The sequence below is a fragment of the Candoia aspera genome, chromosome 6 (assembly GCF_035149785.1).
Source record: "Candoia aspera isolate rCanAsp1 chromosome 6, rCanAsp1.hap2, whole genome shotgun sequence".
In the NCBI taxonomy this organism is placed as follows: domain Eukaryota; kingdom Metazoa; phylum Chordata; class Lepidosauria; order Squamata; family Boidae; genus Candoia; species Candoia aspera.
Genome location: NC_086158.1, coordinates 17,167,425 through 17,189,847, shown reverse-complemented (window position 1 = coordinate 17,189,847; position 22,423 = coordinate 17,167,425). Strand labels below are relative to the sequence as shown.

Here is a 22,423-nt window from a genome sequence, read left to right as displayed (position 1 = left end):
GAATAAACTGGGTGAATGCATCCTCCTATTGTTCTCTTACTGGCAGGCCTTGGTCTGGGGCACTGTAAATGAAGTGAGGTGGATGTCTGCAAGGGAGAAGGTTTTAGATGTAGAAAGCCAGACAGGGAAGCCTACCTGGCACCCCACCACCACCAATGTTTTCTCACAACCATTTTTGTACTTAGTTTTCAAGTTCCTGAGTTATAGTGGTTTATTTAGAAGATTGTGAGGGTTGAAAACTGAGCCTAGATCAAGGATCCTAGATTGGAAAAAGCAGAAGTTTGCAAAACATTTTGAATTTGAAATATCCTGCTTTGAGAGCAAAACAGTTGTTTCAGTTGTGAAATGGGCTGTTTTTGAGACTTCTGAAACTTGTTTGGCCTCCAAATGCTTGAAATCATCCATTTTGCTTTTGAAACACCATCTTGCATTCAGTCCAGCTGTTCTGAGCTTAAAATAAGACAGACTGAGCCCAAACAGAGTGTTTTAAATTGAAATGGTTTTAATTTGAAACATTCTGTACATTCCTAGAGAAAACTGAAAGTGTTCTCTGGACTGGCCCCTTGTTATGGTCTTATGCTTTGTTCTGTTGCAAGCCCAGATGACCCTACTTGCTTCAGTTCTTCCAGATGATTTCAATGAAATTTAAGTACACTGCAGGTAGTACAAAATAACTGGAGGAACAGCATATTAACTACTGTCTTTGTGAAAACTATTAATTCTCCTTGCAGAGGTCTAAATCCATAAATCATTCTTACTAAAGAGATAATAGCTAAAATGACTGGAGGCTGCCATGCTTCTACGACTCTATTTCTGTATGTAAATTAGTATAATTCTGTACCATTACAGAGTCAAAACAATTCATGCAGCTCAAAGTTCTGAACTTCCAGCTAAAGACTCCTCAGTGCAACATGGAAATTTTCAACTACATCATGGAAAAAAAGTCATCTTGATCAAAAATTATTAACAGCAGAAACGTAAGTATGCTTATTCAAAAGGACAAATGTTATCAGAGTTTCATGTGGTACTTATAAAGGGACCCTGAATGAACAAATAATACCAAAGCTTGGTGCCTGTTTCATGTATGTTACATACTAACTTTTTGGTACTGGGGTGTTCCAATTAATTGCTGAGTTAAAGTCAATTCAATTAAAGGGATGACTAGGGCCAGGTGCTTCAGTATTTCATTAAACAATCAGGGCTGACTTGGGCTAGCCCTGCCCTACATAAATCTCACAGACTTTGACCCCCTTCATCACAGTGAAGTTCTCGCCGTGCAGCTTTTTAGAGTAACATCATGTCCTGCTCAAAGAAAATACTTGAAAGCCCCTGCATGCAAGTCATTGATGCCTATCAGTCTGAAAAACCAGTACAAAACCATTTCTGGAACTCTGGGCCTTCAACAACCCAGTTAGAGAACAGCAATGGAGATTATTCAGAACAATAGTGAATCTTCCTAGGAGTTCCTACCCTGTCAAAATCATTACAAAAGCACAGCATAAAACCATCCAGGAAATCACAAAGAATATCTAGGATCTGCAGGGCTCTCTTATCTTGGCTAAAATCAATGTTCATGATGCCATCATCAGAAAGCTACTAGGTAAAAATATCATTCATGGAGAGTAAGAAGGCAGAAGCCACTGCTCACTAGAAGAATACTGATGTTCATCTTAACTTTTCCAAAAGTCTACTGAATTATCTTCCATACATCTGGAAGAATAATTTATATACAGATGAGTCAAGACTGCAAATTTTGAGCTCTACAGGTAGTCCTCGACTTACGACCACAATTGGGACTGGAACTTTCATTGCTAAGCGAGGTGGTTGTTAAGTGAGTCACGCCCAATTTTACGACCTTTTTGGCCATGGTTGTTAAGCAAATCCAGCTTCCCCCATTGACTTTGCTTGTCAGAAGCTGGCTGGGCAGGTTGCAAATGTCGGTCACATGACCTCGGAACACTGTAACTGTCATAAGTGCAAGCTGGTTGCCAAGTGCCTGAATTCTGATCATGTGACTGCAGGATGCAGCGATGGTCCTAAGTGTGAGGACCGGTCAAAAGTCACTTTTTTCAGTGCTTCTGTAACTTCAATTGGTTGCTAAACAAATGGTCATAAGTTGAGGACTACCTGTACAGGTGTTATGTGTACTGGAACCCAAGCACTGAATTGCACAATAAAAACCTTGTACCAACTGTCAAGTGTGGAGATGGTAGTGTTTGTTTGTTTGTTTATTTGTTTATTTGATTTCTATAGCATGGTTTAGGGATGCCTTGCTTGCTCAGGACCAGAATAACTTGCTATTATTGAAGCAAGCATAAATTCTGCTTTGTATCAAAGAATTCTATAGGAAAATATCAGGCTATCTATCTATCAGCTGAAGTGCAAGTGGATGATGTATCTGTCATGAGTAAGGATGGCGAGCAGGGGGCTCCCATCCAGGCTGTAAAGCGCATGCGTAGTACTGAGGAATTAGGTAGCCATTCAAAGAGACACAGATCGGGCCCGCCTTAGCCTTTGGGGTTTATCTGTCTGGGTTTTTCCCATGCTTCTTCAGTTTGTTAGGATTTTCTGTTATGTAGCAGTAATAAAACACTAGAGACCTATTCCTTGTCTCAGCGTGGTTCCTGGCTGTTAGGACAGTATCAAGACAATAATCCCAAATCTACAAGCAAGTCTAAGCAGAGTAAATGAAGAATATATTATATATATAGAACAGTCAAATCAAGTCCAGACCTAAATGTCATAGAAATGTTGTAACAGGATCTGAAATGAGCAGTTCATGTTAGAAAACCTTCAAATGTTACTGCTCTGAAGCAGTCTGCCATTGAAAAAAGGGCCAAAACTTCTACAGTGTTCTGAGATACAGTTCATCAGTTACAGGAAATCTTCAGTTAAAGTTGCTGCAGTTGAATATGGTGCAACTAGTTACTGTGCTTTCAAACTGGCACATTACATGTTGGATAAACATGTGCTTTGTTTATTTCATCAACCAATTTTGGTGTCGTTTGTTCGCTTAGATTCTATTTATATATGCATAGTACTCACATGAAGCTTTAATAACATTCAGTGAAAAATTCAGAAAGGGGCAAATATTTTTTTCCACAGACCTTTACATCCCCCTCTGTTCACTCCGTGTTTATCTTCCAGGCAAATTTGTATACTGTAAGCCCCCAGCTTAAATTAAGCGTAAACTATAACAAAGTTGTACTGCATCAAGGAAGACATTGGTATGTGGATTCTGTCTTTCTATATTTTATGGAAGTCTACAAAATCTCTAACTTGCCTATAATGAGCTAAGCCTCTTAGAATGTTTCTAAAGTTTTCACACAGCTGTACCTTATTATCATATTTTTGATTTTCATTGTTCTGGAGAATCCAATAGACAAGTGTTACTGGAGTATGAAAAGCTTGTTCCTTAACAGTGATCTATCAAAAGTCCCTTCTAACTCCCCCTGCCTAACAAACTAATGATTTATTCTAAAACAATATTTATCTGAGTACAGCACTGCACACACTAAATACAAAATTGCTGCATTAACCTCTTTGCATGTACAGCTCATTATATCGCTGCTGCCTTAACAGAGTGCTGGAGACCGAATCTCAGAAATACTAAATTTTGTTTTCTTTTTTTCTTTTTAAGATAAGTCCTGAAACCCTAATGAAACACTGGTTTTTGCTAGATAATGAACAGTTCTAAATTCAGTGTTAGGTAGTTGTGTCTGGCTGTTTGTGTGCATGCACAAAAAAAAAACCAAAAAAAAAAACCAGGCCAGCTATGAAAGCAGAATCTCTGTTCCCCCAAAATTTTCCACTTGGCAAAAGGAGCTCCTGAAAACCAAGAGCTTATTCATCCCTTTCACATTCTCCTTTCTCCCTGCCACAAGGGTTGGCCAAGTTGTTTAGTCGAAAGGGCGCTATTAAAAAAACTTGCATGCTGTAGATTCATGTAATTGTGTTGCCATTTGAACGTCAGATATCAAACTACATTGGATAGATTTAATTTACTGTTCCATATAAACTTAACAAAGTGACATTCAAACTGATATGGCTGGAAGAATCTAAATAAAGATGAGGAAAATTCAAGGAGATAAGGTCTATTGGCCAGGAAGGCCTGATTCAGATCCTGCAGGGAATAAACAAGGGGTCTCTTCAAAAGGAAGCACTATGGCTGTTTGGTGGAACACACGTCTTGCATGCAGAAAATCTAAGATTAAGTCCCCAACATCTTGAGGTAGGGATAGAAAATTACTGAACCAATGGCCTGACTCTTAAGAACAGTCCTGCTGGATCAGGGCAAGAGCCATCTTAACCCAGCATTTTGTTTCTTTCTCAAGGTGGCTTCTGGGAGACTTGTAAGCAGGACATGGAGACATATCTCCCTTCTACCACTGCTCCCCTTAAACTGGAATTTGGAGCCATGCTGCCTACAGCTCAGAGGCAACATAGGTCTTTAAGACTAAGACCTGTCCACCATGAATTTAGCTAATCTCTCTTTAAAGCAATCCTAGTTCCTGGCCATCAGCGTGTCTTGTGCTTATGAAATCCACAGGTTTATAATTCAGTGTATGAAGCAGGGGTGGGGTTTTGTGTGTGTGTGTGTGTGTGTGTGTGTGTATCAAAACTCCGTCCCTGCTTGTCAGCTTTCCAAGGAAAACAGGCTGGCAAACACTGAACACAAATATGATCTAATAAGATGTATCATTACCAATGACCCTGAAGTGAACAAGGTAGCCCTGATTAAGCCCTCATCCACTGCTTTCAAGAAAATGGAGTCCAATTATGTTTCGCTGAATTATTCCAAGGTGCAAGGTTTCTTGGAGACTGTAGTGTTGGATGAACATCCTTGGAGAGATAAAATAGGATTATAGGTTGACTACCCCTTAACAAGCTTATTTTAAAAATCTAGATCTATATAGTGTAGGTTGGCAGTCTGTTCTGGAACACATCTTTCTCGGTGAGACACGAAAACTGGTTTTCTAAAATGTTGGTAGCCTACTTTCTCTGAAGACTGTGTAATGTAATAATGAATCCTCCTCCTCTGCTGCTGCTATTCTTTCTTGGCTCAGCCTTCTTTCCAAAAGATTATTGACAAAGAAGAAACCTCAAGAAAGATGTGGTTACCACTATCTAAAAACTGTTAGATCCACTTCCTTAATGCAAGCTTTATTGCAAGAAGATAAAAGGGGAGGCAAAAAAAAAAAAAGAACCCTTGCAGAGCAACTTATGACCAAGAGCGGTTAGTGTTATCAATTTGTTCCCTTGGTGATGAGTGTTAATGACATTCAGGACGAACATTGGTTCCCATCTGTTCCCATTTTGGAACAGATAAAAAGCAAAGAAAACCAAGAACCTAGATTGGCTGACATAATACTGCTGTCCTTTAAATCTATCTATCTATCTATCTATCTATCTATCTATCTATCTATCTATCTATCTATCTTTGATTCAAATCTTAGCATGAAGTGTTTTTGTGAAATAAATCACAATACAAAAGACAGGTGAAAACATCAAGGAGGGGTCTCCCAGCTGAAGGTTTCACTTTTCAATTTAACTGAAAGGTTTAGAATACTGAAAAGCGTAAGTTTGTCTGGTCTTCTGAGGCCCAGAATGCAAGATTAAGAGGGCAAAGTCTAGCACTGGAGAGTGGTACCTCTCCCATCACAGGGTGGAGCTTGGTGGGCAATTGTTCATCCTTCCCAAATGAAAGAAGCTTTTTGCCCCAGAAAACTGAGAATTTATATTAAATACTTTTAGTGATGTTTTTGAGCTTTACTATGGAAGTGGAAGGATACTTAAAGACTTGTTTTTTATTCCACTACTTTCCATTACTCTGAAGCATTACTCTGGCAGCGTGCACTTCCCAAAGAACAATGGGAAGAGTTTCTTCATGAACCCCACCACCACCACCACCACCCTGGATTTAACTGAAGCATGGAAATCTAGCGTGGTTATAGGTTGCTGGAGAGATAGACAGGACATTCATAATTCGCACCATGGGTACTTTTTCATTAAACCAAGGATAAGAACACCACAATCTGTCCAGGAGAATTTCAGCAAAGTTTTTTTTTTTCCTTTGAAACAGATGTCAAAAGAAAAGGCCAATACATGGAGAATTTTTCATGGACATGCCAATGTATTTGGATACTTAATGACTATAATTAGTAAATCACTGGCAGTTGCCTACAAAGAACTCCAAGCGCTAATACTTAGTTTGTCAATTGGTCCCTTCCAGAAGTTGAGCTGTTAAAAATCAGGTGCAGAAATATTAACATAGTCTTTAAAAAGGGGAAAATAAGACACTTCTGTGCTCTTATATTTTAATCTCCTTTTATTTATACATATACCAGCTGTAATTTTTATAGATTTCCAAGCCATTACAATACTACTCTAAAAGGATGCTGCAAAATAAAACCATCCCAAAAGGAATTAGTAATATTAGCTAATGTCTGCGAAAAGCTAATTCATATGTACGTATGAACGTATGTATGTTTCAAAGAGTGGCTAAAACATTGCAGTGTTGGGTCCTGGTGTACTGAATTAGGAGGCAATTCCTCAGACCAATGTCAGAAAGGCCTTTTGCATCAACACGTGGAGGTAGGCTGAAAAACACTGCATGGAGAGCAGGATCTTCTCTAAAGATCACAAAATCACACGTAGAGCCTGGGGGTACAAGAAGCAGTTTGCTTATCTAACTTGAGGTTTTATGCCTAGCCACATTCCTCATAGCAGCCCTCCAGAGATAAGAAAATCCTACTTCTAGCAGCTTTTTATGTGTGCTTCTGTGACCAGGGCTACCAAATCTGAGCTGCAAACATCCAGGCCACCAGAGATGGCAAAGTGAGATTGTTTGCTTCTGATATAACCTACACAGTATGCAGATGCAGCCAAAAGTATTGGTATCCTCCCACTTCTCAAAGAATCTCAATTTTGCCCTGAAATACTTTGAAACTGACGCAAGTAAATGTCATCCACCATTCTTTATCCCACTGTCCATAGAGCAGACACTTTGCTTTTGATGTCTGACTTAACATATTCTTGTAAACAATAAAACAAATGAAAATGGCATTCCTGTGCTATAAGAGACATCAGGGAGTAATCTTACCCATTTGCTCTGTTGGAATTGAGTGTATTATGATTAGTCACACCTGTTGTGGCAGCTAGAGCTTATTGCACAGTCCATAAATAATTACCTCTCTCTTCGGCATGGTTCGGGTCTTCTGTGAGGGATAATGTTGCACTCATCACAGAATCATAGAATCAGTAGGAAAATATCACCTTAGTCCAATGCTCTGTAAAGTGCAGGAAAACCATTTCAGCCATCCATGAAAGATGACTGCCCAGAAACTTCTTAAACATTTCCAGAGCTGGAGAACCCACACCTTCCACAGGTAGATAGTTCCACTGTCGTACAGGTCTTGCTGTCAAGAGGTTTCACCTTATATTTAAGTCATCAGGTACAAGTTCCAGAATATGGTTCTTTTCTGAGGGGTATCTTAAGTCCCAAAGGCAAGAAACAGTGGAAGCTGGACTCTCCACATCAACTACACAGCCTTCTCTGCATCGCACATCTCTTCAGGCCTGGCCTTGTCAGCAGTTTCATTCCATGCTGCTCAGAAAGAGTCACAGAATGATATCATAGACAAACTGTATTAATGCTCATTTATGTTTTAACTCTTGTTAGCCCCCTTGAGTACTTGCTTAAGCAAAAACATAAGATGTAAATTGAAGAAAATAAAATAAATAAGTTACTCCTGTCGCATTACTATTGCTAAGCATACATAGCTTTTTAAAATGTATTTATGATGTTAAAGTATTTTCTGCATATCACTGATAGTATTGTATATTTCAAACTATAGGTCAGGCTTCCACAATCAAGTCCACTGCAGACAGACTATTATTCCCATGATACATGAGTAAAGATGTAATCGCATACATCTGAAGGACACTGAATTAGGAAAAGCTGCATTAATTTGTGTACAAATACACAATAGACAAAAGAATTTGTCTAATACAATACAAAAGGTCATTTTAATATCGGAGACCAACAGATGCAACAAATACATATTGAAAAACATTGAGGGAAAACCACAGTATAATTTTAGCATGCTGATTCACAAAATAAAAACTTTCATTATAAGGGTTTCTGTTTTCAGAGACTGAGATTTAAAAACAATCTGCAGCTTTCCTTCAGTCTTATTTTTAGGTAGATGTAAACTCCAGTCTGTCACTAGCTAACCGGTTTTTATTTGAAAGATGGTGTGGTAACTGTCTAGACCTTTCATGCTATCATATTTATTTTAGCTACTTTGGGCAGGCATTTTTTTTAATTCTTCCTCAAGACTAAGGAGTAATTCCTATTTAAAAAAGTGTAGCATGCTCAGCTAACATTCCAGTACTTCCAAAATTACATCAGTATCCATTTCACAAAAGAACAACTGGTAAAGCCAGACTGGAAAAAACATAGATAACTATTTATAGAGGGGCTTTTTTTATCACAATCTTGCATGAAACTATATATGCTTAACAGCTATTATCTTAATTCCACTGAAGTCCACAAAAATCAGGCATCCCATCATACCTTTTAGTTCTTCTCTAATAACAGAGTCACTCTTTGAGTAAGATGAGCGGTGACTAAATTTGAAATACAAATAAATATAAAATATAAATAATAATGTACTTACTTCTTAGGAAGATATAAAGAAGAAGAAATATTATTTATGTCACTGTAACTTTTGTAGGCAAGACATGCTCTATAATTAGAAGAGGTATACAAAAGACAAATTTTGAGAGGTGAGAATGCCACCGAAAACAGTTTCAAGGCAAGTTGTTAAAAATAGTTATACGTATTTCAGAGACAGTGGAATGGAAGACATTCTACCTATAGAGAGCATACTGGCCAGTGACTGTGGGAATAACCAATACGCATCCTGTCCCTATTTCCAGATGAGTTTATTATGTACTTAAATCTTCCTCTTTTAAAAAAATAAATAACAAAACTCGAAGTAACACATTGTAGAAAGGCAGATGGATTTTGGAAGGATGTACAAAGAGCCAATACTAACAGCTGAAACAGCAATCAATCAACCATACCAACTGTGCAAATTGCCAAACTTTGGGAGGCTGGACACACACCATCAGTGAAAAATCCAATACCGGGCAGTTTATATGAATATTATTTCTTTCTTTCATGATACTTGTTTATTTCTGCCTTTCTATTCTGACTGTTAGCTTGGACCATTTCAAACTTCAAAAGATAGTTTGAAGCTGCAGGATCTGCAGGGGAGATTTAAAAAATCAAGATGGTGGTCATAACCATGCAACTGACAACCCACGCCTTTTGTACATGCATTGCATGCATGTAGAAAGGGGCAGGGCTTCAATTGCACAGTTACAACCACCCCCTTGACTGTTTTTAAAACCCCTCCCCCCCTTGTGAACATCCCTGGCGTGAAGAATGCCACATTTTAAAAAGTAAGTATTTGTCAATTGTCACATTTTAAAGAAGAAGGAATCTCTGAGTTGGGGCCATATCCAGATCCCAAGAATCCAGACATGGAGAACATCCCCAAGCCATACCCTTTTCTTTAGGGTGTACCTGAACAAGACTATGCTCTGTGCTTGTTCTTTCGTTTTTTGTCAGTCTCCTTACTGGCACGTCTATTATTCTTGAAGAAATAACAGAGTTGGGCTGAGTTCACCGACTATGTTAAACCATCACATAGTAGGTTTGTTTTCTATTATCATGATGTGTGATCCCAACTACTGTCATTCATAAAATGGCATATTGTTATTCTGAGCTGAACACAATGGTCATTTTAACCAACCACGATCAAAACCATTCATGATTTAGCACTTTGAGTGAACTCAGCCACAGAAATGCTAACTAGGAAGCAGCCCTACAAATATAGAACAGCCAGCCATGAACAGTAGTCCCTGAAGCTTCTAAAAATAAACCTGCATGTTGGTACAGACATAACCACTCATTATTTTCGTTTGAATCCAAACTAAAAAAGAATCTAATTCATTGTAACCCAAGTCTTCTCAATGGTAGATAATATTCCTCTCCAACTGAGCTTTCCACCGGTATAGCAGAATGCACCCATGGTTTTTGTTCTGTCATCCAGAACAGACATCTGTGCTTAAAACATTCCTGCTGTCTCCTCTCCCTGCTCCACAGTCCTCATTATCCTCAACTTATTAATGTAAACAAAACAGACAAAGAGCAATGACCAAGCAAAAAGGAAACAGAGAGAATTGCCAAAGGACTATACATTTGTACCTGAAAATCTAACTTTATAAACTGGGAAGAAGTTCACTTCTGAATCCTGATATGGAAGAGAAGCAGGACTAGTTCATAATTCATCACCTGATGATTGCAACATCACCTGATAATTTGCAAATGAAAGACACATGCGTCTTTGGAGTATGGACTTTTCTCAACAGAATGTCAAAGACAGAATTCCTGAATCGGATCACAAGTCATTGAATAATCTCAAACGGCGTTGGCTTGTGGGTGAATCAAAGATTCATCCACTCCAAAAGAAGAAACGTAACAATAAATACAAATGTGTATATCTTTTCCCTACCTTACACACATTGCAGCATAGTTGGAAAAAAGACTCTCTACCCTTCCCTGAATTTGAGCCTCCTGTTTGTCTGAACAGAGGATTCAGCAGAGTATGGATGAGACTTTATGTAATGTATTAAGATTAAATATTAACAAATGATGTTGTGAATGCCTACTCAAATAAATTGCTCTATGATCCATGGTCTGTTTCTCTCTTGACTGACTACTACAGTGCAATGACCTTGTGTGTTTGCTTATTTTGATATGAAAATACCACTGTTTGCTCCAGATTAAAATAGCCACTTGCCAAAGTTGCTCCTGATTTTTTTCTGTAACAAGAAAACGATCAGGAGAAAGGACTGGTTCTTTTCCAGATTGCCAAGAACAAATTGGTAGAAGCAAGCAGATACATTGAATTTTAACCTTGTACAGGGACAGGATGTTCATACTCAGCAACTGCTCTCCAAATACATTTGACAAATATGCCAAGCTGCCAGAGTGGTCCATCTGCCACACTGACAGTTTCTATCCAAACTATCTGTTTTGCCACTTAGGGATTGGCTTGTACAGGTCTGCACATTTTCAATACTACTAGCATGTTTCAACTTGGGATGACAAATAGATAATAGATTATTATTCGCTAATACTACCATGCACAAATGTGCATATACTGTACATATGCTTGAACAAGGGGCAACAGCTCAAAGAAAGAGCATATAATGTATCTTCTATGCTCCCAGATATAATTTCAGCATAATTAAAACTCAATCAGAGGGCAAAAGATTCTCCCTATGATCTCAGTAAGCCCCTGCCTGTCAAAGTATAGCAAGCTTTAGACGTGCTCGATATACTGTACATTGTTATTTGACAGAATATGAAGATTCATCAACCAGAGACGGGGGCAAAAGATACAGAACACGCTTCAAAGAACATCCTGAGCCTAAGGTTTGTTTCAGCATAAAAACTGAGCTGAACTCACAGTCCTTTCAAGCAGAAATCTGCTTCTGGTTTTGCCAACTTTTTATTAGCAATAATCTAGTGAGTGAAAAAAAAGTCATTCTGTTGTTCATACAAGCCTTCACCCATCAATGGTGAGCAATCATATCAGGGGCTAATTTCTATTTATTACCTGATTGTATAAACCACCTCCTTCAAAAGAAAAATTCCATCCATGCCTACCGAAAAGAAATCTCAGTGAGCTTAAGGTAACTTATTACTCCCAAGGAAGTATTATGGAACTGCAGCTTCAGTCATCTAGCAAATAATGTTTTCAAAACATAAAGCAATGTATGTCCAGAATTTGGTAAAAATCAGCTTTCAGGTATGAATTTTAGCATTTTTCATACACTCAGAGACATACCAGTGTCTTTTGACAGTTGCTAAACCACCCAAAAGGTAAGTAATATACCTATTTAACTGGATCAATTCTAAGCATTCCACACAAGATGAAGTATCCAATGGATAGTCCAGCATGTGTAGCAAAAATCGAGTCAAAGCTTTGAATCCATAGATGAATGCTAACTACGGCTGATGAATGCTATAGCCAGCATTATCGTACGTACACACTTTTAAGCATGTGAATAACCTTGGATCACTCTGATTATGAATCACAAAATACCAGACTCTGTTCAAAGTTTACTTGTTTATGAATTCATTTAGAAAGTAGAGAAGTTTTGTGAACATTTAATATTCCAAATAGAGATGTAGTCATCACCTTATTTCCCATCATTTTTCCACGTATTCGTTCTTTGTTTTCTTCCATCCCATATCATTGTGATTTGTTTCTTCTTAGAAATCCACAACTAAAAATGGAAATATTTTGGTACCATTTTTTAAAGCCAAGAATGACACCTTCACTAAATTCAAAGAAGTACAATATCCAAGGGATAACTATATTCCAGATTACATTAGTCTTTGATTAGTTAAGATCTGCAACAAATTCTTCAGACTTCCCTATTTCCATACTTTTACTGATCTGTCCCTTGTTATCCTATCCGAGATAGACAGATGGACAATTTGGCAACCTCTTCAGGCATCATTGTATGATTTCATGCTACAGTGAAGACATCCACCCACCAAAAGAATTCACCCAAAATCTTTAAGATTTTGATGATCTCATCTTGGAGACTGACCACAATAGCATACAAAATTCTTGTACTATTCTTGTCTGAAATAAAAGTTCATCTAAGAATGCCAAAATCTCTTAACATGATTATCTCATGGAATCCAGTAATTTTTAAATTATGTTTATTTAATTCTAAGGCCTTGCAGATGTGATGTAGGAATGTTGCAGGTGCCATACTGCCACTCTGCACAATCAAGTTGTCAGAACTAGGTCAGAAAACATCATTCTTATGGAGCATATATATTTCGGCTCTGTTACATAAAAAAATTGAAAACACTCTTGAAAAATCTCTTTTTAACTGGACTGCAATAGAAACTGATATAACAATTTTCAAAACCTTTAGTAACTAAATATAAATTTATTGAGATTCTATATGCAAAGTTTTTTGGAAAAACAGCTCTATGCCATATAAGCAAAGCTGAGAATTACTATAATTAATAGAGATATGGCTCTATCAATTAATGCCTTGACATTATTAACTATGTTATGACCTCCAAAAATGTATTTCCAATATTCATCTCCAACACAATTTACTTTCACAAGATGGGATATCAATGTTTATATCCATTATGTCATTACTCAATGGAAATTCCAATATAAATGTTGTTATGCTCTCAGATTCCACTTCCCACCATTGCTTCATGGAACATTAATTCTCATAAACACATTGGAGATGAACAATCTTTCATTCCAGCATCATGCCATTAGCCAACAAGCAAAATTGATCACTAGAACCATATTTTTTCCAGCAGATTGACTTGACTTAAATACTTCAGGAAATCTGGATCAAATTCTATTTCAAAATGCCTCCTTTTAAATGGTTAAATATCTGAAGGCACACAATTTTTAAAACATGTATTCATTTCATTAATTGGAACTCAGAGTCCCTCCTTTGGGGGGGGGAGATGGGCAGTGATAAAATTTGATAAATAACTAATCTCATAAATTCTAAAGTAATGATGCAATACTATGCATATAAAAATGTATGCATGTATGCATGTTTATTCAGATGTCTGATTCAGTTTAACGTGCCTTATTTTCAGGCAGGTATGTATAATGGAATGTAAGATTGGAACCTGGAATGTAAGATCTATGAGCCAGGGCAAATTGGATGTGGTTATTGGTGAGATGTCAAGATTAAAGATAGACATTTTCAGCGTCAGTGAACTGAAATGGACTGGAATGGGCCACTTCACATCAAATGACCACCAGATCTACTACTGTGGACAAGAGGACCACAGAAGAAATGGAGTAGCCTTCATAATTAATAGTAAAGTGGCTAAAGCAGTGCTCGGATACAATCCAAAAAACGATAGAATGATCTCAATTCGAATTCAGGGCAAGCCATCTAACATCACAGTGATCCAAATATACACCCCAACCACAGATGCTGAAGAAGCTGAAGTAGATCAGTTCTATGAGGATCTGCAACACCTACTGGACAACACGCCTAAAAGAGATGTTATTTTCATCACAGAAGACTGGAATGCTAAGGCGGGCAGTCAAATGACACCTCGAATTACAGGTAAGCATGGCCTGGGAGAACAAAACGAAGCAGGACATAGGCTGATAGAATTTTGCCAAGACAATTCACTCTGCATAACAAACACTCCCTTCCAACAACCTAAGAGACGGCTTTATACATGGACTTCACTAGATGGACAACACCGAAATCAGACTGACTACCTCCTTTGCAGCCAAACGAACTTCTTATTGCACAATTTAGGATCAGACTAAAGAGATTAGGGAAGACCCACAGATCAGCTAGATATGAGCTCACTAATATTCCTAAGGAATATGCAGTGGAGGTGAAGAATAGATTTAAGGGACTGGACTTAGTAGGTAGGGTCCCGGAAGAACTATTGACAGAAGTCCGCAACATTGTTCAAGAGGCGGCAACAAACTACATCCCAAAGAAAGAGAAAACCAAGAAGGCAAAATGGCTGTCTGCTGAGACACTAGAAGTAGCCCAAGAAAGAAGGAAAGCAAAAGGCAACAGTGATAGGGGGAGATATGCCCAATTAAATGCAAAATTCCAAAGGTTAGCCAGAAGAGATAAGGAATTAGTTTTAAACATGGAAGTGGAAGAAGACAATAGAATAGGAAGGACAAGAGACCTCTTCCAGAAAATTAGAAACATCGGGAGTAAATTCCAGGCAAAAATTGGTATGATCAAAAACAAAGATGGCAAGGACCTAACAGAAGAAGAAGAGATCAAGAAAAGGTGGCAAGAATATACAGAAGACCTGTATAGGAAGGATAACAATATTGGGGATAGCTTTGACGGTGTGGTCAGTGAGCTAGAGCCAGACATCCTGAAGAGTGAGGTTGACTGAGCCTTAAGAAGCATTGCTAATAACAAGGCAGCAGGAGACGATGGCATCCCAGCTGAACTGTTCAAAATCTTGCAAGATGATGCTGTCAAGGTAATGCATGCTATATGCCAGCAAATTTGGAAAACACAGGAATGGCCATCAGACTGGAAAAAATCAGCTTATATCCCCATACCAAAAAAGGGAAACACTAAAGAATGTTCAAACTATCGAACAGTGGCACTCATTTCACATGCCAGTAAGGTAATGCTCAAAATCCTGCAAGGTAGACTTCAGCAATTCATGGAGCGAGAATTGCCAGATGCACAAGCTGGGTTTAGAAAAGGCAGAGGAACTAGAGACCAAATTGCCAATATCCGCTGGATAATGGAAAAAGCCAGGGAGTTTCAGAAAAACATCTATTTCTGTTTTATTGACTATTCTAAAGCCTTTGACTGTGTGGACCATAACAAATTGTGGCAAGTTCTTAGTGGTATGGGGATACCAAGTTATCTTGTCTGCCTCCTGAAGAATCTGTATAACGACCAGGTAGCGACAGTAAGAACAGACCATGGAACAACGGACTGGTTTAAGATTGGGAAAGGAGTACGGCAGGGCTGTATACTCTCACCCTACCTATTCAACTTGTATGCAGAACACATCATGCGACATGCTGGGCTTGAGGAATCCAAGGCTGGAGTTAAAATCGCTGGAAGAAACATTAACAATCTCAGATATGCAGATGATACCACAATATATGAGCAATATATCTCCAAATATTTTTGGGACGACAACTCCCAATAACCCTTTCTTTTAACCATGTTGGCCAGGATAGATGGGAACTAGAGTTTGACAACATCTGAATATATTATTAATCCCTAGCACAAAAGATTATATAAATGTTAGTAACGCACACCCTGATCTTCACTGAGTAGGTCTACTGCAATGGACTCTACATGGGGCTACCTTTGGAGATAATCTGGAAGCTGGTGCAATATGTGGCAGCTAGATTATTGCTAGGCTAATACCTCCAGGGAAAAAAAAGACGTATATTAAAGTTGCTTCAATGGGCTATTACTTTTAAAGCCTTATACGGTGCAGCACTGGGCAAAATCAGGCAAAATCTTGCCAAACTCAAATTGCTGATCTGGTCCAGTCATCTAGAGAAGGCCTGCTAAGAGTCCCCCCTCCTTGTGAGGTATACAGGCTGTGGACAATGTGACAGGCTTTCTCCACAGTAGCTCACCTCCCCCTTGTCAACAGTCTGGAAACAGGTCAATTGGTCTATTTCAGTGAGCCCCAGCTGACTGACTGAAAACATTTCTTTCTGGTTTTTGATTGGGATTTTATTGTTAAGTTTTTCTTTTTTTCGTTTTTGTTATGGTATGCTACCCAAAGTCCTTTGGATTTGGGGCAAGTTACAAGTGCTATCAAGAAATAAAATTATAAATTTAAATTGTAAGCCACCCCATGTAATTCTGAAGTCAGGCAGCCTCCAAACCAGATGGATGGATGGATGATAGGAAAGCCACCAAGCTCAATGTTGCCCATGAAGTCACTCAGAAGCTAGTTACTCCCATATCCAGTGCCTGTCCAGGATCACCACAACAATAAAACAAAGAAGGAAGGGATGGTTATTAAACACCCATTAGTCTCTCAAGTTATTTAAAGCCCCCCTGCTTTTGGGCACATCTCTAACCTTAGTTTCAGGGAACCAAGTCTCCTTTAAAACAGTCCAACTCTAATCAAAATGCTACTTCTATAACCTTTTCCAATATTTGGAAAGCAGCCTCTAGAGCACCCATAGAGACTGGATTCAGAAAACATGCTAAAACCAGGTGTGGTTTAATTGTAGTTATTGAATTAATTACAGTTGGGTGAATTTCCATAACATACTAAACCACAGCTCATTATTCACAAACCACAACAGCTAGGATCACACAGGTTAATCCAAAGTTAAATAGACACATTCTGACTGAACAAAATGGATGAAGTAAGAAACAAAGTGATCTGTTTCCCACATTGGTTGATTGTTGATTTTGGCCTAATAAGAATTTAATATTCAATTTCTTCTGAGGATCCTCTTGAACTGCAAGGTGTTTCTGCAAATTTTGGCTTCTGCGTTTTTTTTATGGCAGACTAGTTCCAAGATCACTAACTTTTGTATTTATTATCCAGAAAGTTCAGAAGTACATTTCATAGGAAGACAGTGAATATTCAGTTCATTAATGTGATTCCAGAAACAAATTGATCAAATCTTTGAATTATCAAAGCTGTTTCTACCAAATCCATTCAGATGAGTTCAGGCAGTTCTATGTATGGGCACTAACAGTGTTTTCTGAATCAGTTCAGTAATACAGTATCAAGAAAGATGTTGTCCTCTGTCAATTAATGCACTGGCATCATCTAATTATAACAGTTATTCAGTAGATGACTAGCCAGTCCTGGCTGATCAGAGAAGCTAAGTAGGGTTGGCCCTAGATAGTACTTGGACAGGAGATCATTTATGAATTCTGGTGCTGTTGGCTAGAGTATAAAGTTTAAAAAAATCCAGAAGAAAGCAGCTGCAAACTATTTCTACTGTGTGGCCAGGAAAACTGCATGAGTACAGTCATTAGAAGTCAAGCTCAACTTGACAGCATCTTTTATCTTTTTAAAAAACTATGTTAGCTAATTAGTGCTGATCAAGGGCAATTCTTACACAATACAGAGATAATTTAAGGACTTATCTGTTGCAAGATGTGACAGTGATCAAGATGATTGTAAAGGAGAACCTGGGTCTCCAGATGTTACTGTGCTACAATTTCCATTGTCATTTTCAACTGGAAGTAAGAAGAACAAGGTGAACAGTTTACAAGATTGACCTAACCTCTGAATTAAGTCTACCAAAGGCTATGAGATATGGAATTGCAGTACACTTTCAACTCTACTAATGTTGTAAAAGAATAGCAGACTAGAACTTGACATAATCCAGCAAAACACTACTAATTTTGCACCAAGCCCACAAAAAGCTGCTTGTGCACAGTTATTTCTTAATTTCAACACTTGTATCAGCTACCTCACAAGAATGATACACCTGCTGGGACACAAAAACTCAAAGGACTAACTTCTCACAGCACACTAAACCATTTGGCTTTGGGTTAACCAACTGAAGCTATTCAGCAAACCATGGTGAAGCAACTGCATAGTGCAATGGGCAACCCAGACAAAAACTTTCCGAGTCATCAGGTGGGAAGCAGGTGGAGCCTCTGTAGGAGCTCTCCAAGGTAGGAGGAATCAAAGAAGACTTTACCTTGTAACTGTGCTGAGAGGGACTCTTGATGCTGTTGATACTTGAGGGCCACAGCCTCAGCCTTCCTCAGCTGGTTCTGCAACTCATAGTACAGCATTGCCCCATAGATGAAGCCAAACACCACGGTGAGGAGCAAGAGAGACTGCAGGATCCGCTTCTGCTTTCGGGAACACATCCCGTTGCCCATAGTCCCTACCTTCGAGGTGGGATCCAAGTAGACGTCCACCTAGGACTTCAGCGGCATCGGGCCACACCATGAACAAGAAAGAGACCTCAGAGAATAGGAATTTCTGGTGCAGCTGCTGCCATAGGCCCCGGTGCAAACTTTAACTAGCTGCAACCTGGCACTGAGCAAGGCGCTGCCAGGAATCCAAGGTCATAGCACAGCGAGCTTGGCAAGGGCTACAGGTTCCCAGGAGACTGATATCGGGCGCTGCCTGGAGAGGAGGGAGGGTCCCCGGCGCTCTAGAAGAGGCCAGTTCAGCTGGCCGCGGGCATCGAAAAGGAAGCCGTCCCCAGCACACCCCGGAGATGCAGTTCACAAGAAACGGGACATCTCCGGGCAGGCTCGCCCTTGCTCCACCAATCACTCTGCCGACTTTCAAGGTGAATGATCTGCCGCCAGTTCCCCAGCACCGCTGCGGGGACAGTCCCGCCGGGGCTGGGTGCCAAGCGCCCCCTCGCTTTTGCAGGGATGGGGTGAAGGGAGCCCTGCGCGACTCTTCCTCCAATGTAAGGCTCCCCTCGGAGACTCTCCAAAGCTCCTTTCCGGCTAAAGTTACTTTTCCGTTGCCAAACCGCCGAAAAGGAATCTTCTCCGGCTCTCCGCCTCGCCTTGGCCACCTTCCAACCCCGCACTTACGTGTCACCTCCGCTCCCGGGCTGCTTTTTCTAGCGGGATCCCTGAAGGAAGTCCCGCTCCGGCCGCCGCCTCATTGGGCGCAGCTTCTGGATACTCCCCTCCTCTCGGGCAGGCAGCTCGCGCGCGCATTGGACGTTCAGCGCGTCTGTCTGGCCCGCGGGGCGCCACCCCCCTCCCCGCCACCCGCTTCTCTCGGCGTTGGGAGCGCAGGGGAGAGACGAAGAAGTGGGCGGGGCTGCCGGGAAGGGCGGGGCTGTCGCGCGCCAGGGTGGGAGGCAGATGTGCAGCGGCGCGCGCGCTCGTTCCGCGGCCGGCCGACGCGGTCTCCTAGCTGGTCTCCAGCAGACACCGGCGCCTGCCGGGGAGTGGTGTGGTGCCATACCCATATTGCAGAAACACGGAGCACCCCGAGATGGCAGCCAAGCGTTGGCTTTCTCTGCATCTCTGGGCTGCCGCCTTGGGGTCGTCCGGATTTTTTGCCACCCAGATATGTTCACCCTGTGGTTTCCAACGTTTATGAAAGGCATCTCCAAGCTTGGACATTAACTCAATGGATTTAAAATATTTCTTAGGGCGTCCGTAAGGGCAAACACCATGCGATTGCACTGGCAGAGGTAAACAACCGTGTTTTAAAAAGAAAAGGTGTTTGCTGCATTGTCACAACGCATCACTCCGTAATTAATTTAGCTATGTTTTACTAGCCCAATTTCCCAATAGTGGAATAAGAGATGAGCTAAAAATATACATGGCTGGTTTATAGTTCACTGGTTGTGCAAACATAACTTTTGAATTGGGATGTTTTCCAGAAGCTTGGCTCTGGAAAAATAGCTATAAAAGCCATAAGAGTCCTTTGTTTCTTTAAAAACTGAGTTTTTTTTACTGTTACATCAGCAAATGTTTACTACTCTTTACCTTACTTCCTGCCCTTAGTAGTTTTGGATGACAGTTTTCATCATCCCCAGTGGTATGTTAGCTGATGATAATGGGAGTGGTAGTGAATGCATTTGGAGGGGGGGAATTGTCTTTTGAGGTAATAAATCTGTTAGTCTTTAAAGCATCATCATAGTGGTCATCATCAATCTTGGCTGATCTAAAAAAGGTGAGTAGATCACATCTGAATAGTATTGGGATGGAAAAGCATCAGGACATCCAGAGCTGTAGGGTAGCTGAAAAAAATCCCAAAAGATGACAGTGACATTGCATATTATTGCCATGAAACTTGAAATTTGATTCAAGTTCCTCTAGACCAGTGTTTCTCAACGTCAGCAACTTTAAGCTGTGTGGACTTCAACTCCCAGGTTTCCCCAGCCAGGAAATGCTTACTAAGGAATTGAAACTGCAAATTCAGGGCCGAGGAAGACCATTGTATAAGCTTTGTCTCTCCCCTCTCTCAGTGGGCAGAACTTTGTATCCCCTGCACAGCTCAATAAAATTGGTTCAAGCAGATTGCGTGGTCTCCACTCATCAGCTGGGTTGGGGGAGATTTTCCTCTTCAAAAGAGAATGGGAAGTGTTTGAGAGGGGTAGAACTGGAGGCTGCATATGGCTCTGTGGCCTCCAGTTACCCATTCTTGCATTATACTAGCCAACATGCTCTGACCATGCATGAAGCAAACACACTTTTTCACTGCATGGCAGCACCTACCTCAGCCCGGTTGATCTTGAAAAACTAATCAAAGTTAGAGTGGTTAGTACTGGATGATAGATCATCAGAAAATTCTGGAAATCAGGTTAGACTGGGCAGTTGAAACATTTTATTTGTCATATTTCTCTACTGCCCATCTTGTATTACAATGACTCTCCTGAAACATCATCCTGGAACAAATGAAGGGCAAATCACTTCTGTATTTTACCAATAAAAGAACACGGATGTATCCATGTGTTCACCAGGAAATTAGTTCACTGAGAGAGGATATCAACAGCATCACTTAGCTCACCAGGGTGGAGATATACAATTGGATATCATCAGCCCACTGATGATACCATACCCCATGGTGATGGAGGATCTCATCCAGCATCTGTACATTGTGAAGTCATAGTTCAACAATTTCCCAGCCTTTCTACGTATAGTAAAACACAGCCATGCAGATGAAAAATTGTCACAAGCAATAATCTGTTTAATGGTTTTTCATTTCCTTCTGTGAGATAGGACAAACCTGAAATTCACCGATGAACCTGAATAAAATATTTGTAGAAGGAACTCATTTGCAGCTCCTCTGCTCAGTGGTGTTGCAATAGATTTCAAAGTTCAGGAGTTCATAATCATAACTCCACCCAACTGTGCTCCCAAGGAAAGTCCACAGTTTTAATGACTGTCTTGATCCATTCTCTCTGCACCAGTCAAAACCTGCTTTTTGACGTTAAAAGACAGAGTCATTAGGATTAAACTACTAATAATAAACAATTAATGATACAGATTTGCTTCAAATACTGTATACTGTACTGTAATCAGGTCACACAAACCATTGTGGCTGAGTTTGTACATGTTAAACCACAGTGTAGTTTGACTGGTTTGAGTTTAGTATGTTGCATGCCCATAGCTGAAGTATGTATGATGTCTGAATTAACTTGTTATGATAAATGGGAGGAAGGGGATGTTGGTTTAGCAAGTTCTGTGAACTGAGCTACTGTGGTTTGTAAGCAATGGTTTATGGCTTAGTGAAATGTATAAACTTAGCCAAGTGAAATGTATAGCTTAGCTTAGTGAAATGTAGAAACGTAGCCAATTGTTAATGTATACATGCCAACTTAACGTATCCATGCCAACTCTGTGCTGCAGTAATCTAGATGAACACTAGTTGGCAGCAAAGGTAGGGTTTTCTGAATTTCTTTACAGTGGTCTAGTAATTTCCTGAATTTTCGCAGCCCTGTTATAGTATGCCTAATTTAGCTTGACATGTACTCCCATTAGTGTCTCACAGTTGGTTTGGGGAAAGCTCTGTTCCTCTATAATCCTTGGTAGATTTTGTTTCTTTAGATATTCATCCATTTTCTCCAGAGAGATGTCACTTCCGTTATACAAGTTGGAATAATATAGTTGATATGCCTTTTGTATAGGCACGCTATCCATTATCCATTAATACAGTACCTCCCTCTTGTAATTCCAGAATCATTTTCTTTTTGTTGTTGTTTTGTAATTTATATGCCAGCCACTTCCCTGATTTGTTTGCAAACTCAAAAAAAATTTTTTTTTGCTTTACATAGTTCATGTTTATTTCCATTTCTCTTACTATTGAAATTCTTTTAATTTCTTTTTACAGTCCTCC

At 39.7% G+C, this 22,423-nt stretch overlaps 1 protein-coding gene across 5 annotated transcripts in view; it reads right to left on the bottom strand.

The window, feature by feature from the left end:
- The window catches only part of GOLIM4 (golgi integral membrane protein 4), a 64,369-nt gene extending 45,140 nt beyond the window's left edge, over positions 1-19,229 (bottom strand). For 2 of the 5 annotated variants that reach the window (XM_063306474.1, XM_063306475.1), the window contains exon 1: positions 18,297-19,228. In XM_063306474.1, the coding sequence (XP_063162544.1) occupies positions 18,297-18,483 (187 nt within the window). In that variant the 5' untranslated portion in view covers positions 18,484-19,228. Of the gene's footprint in view, positions 1-15,640; positions 15,739-18,296 lie in introns of those variants that run through there. The other 3 variants (XM_063306477.1, XM_063306476.1, XM_063306478.1) reach the window with 3 other exon arrangements.
- Between the last annotated feature and the right edge of the window lie 3,194 nt (positions 19,230-22,423).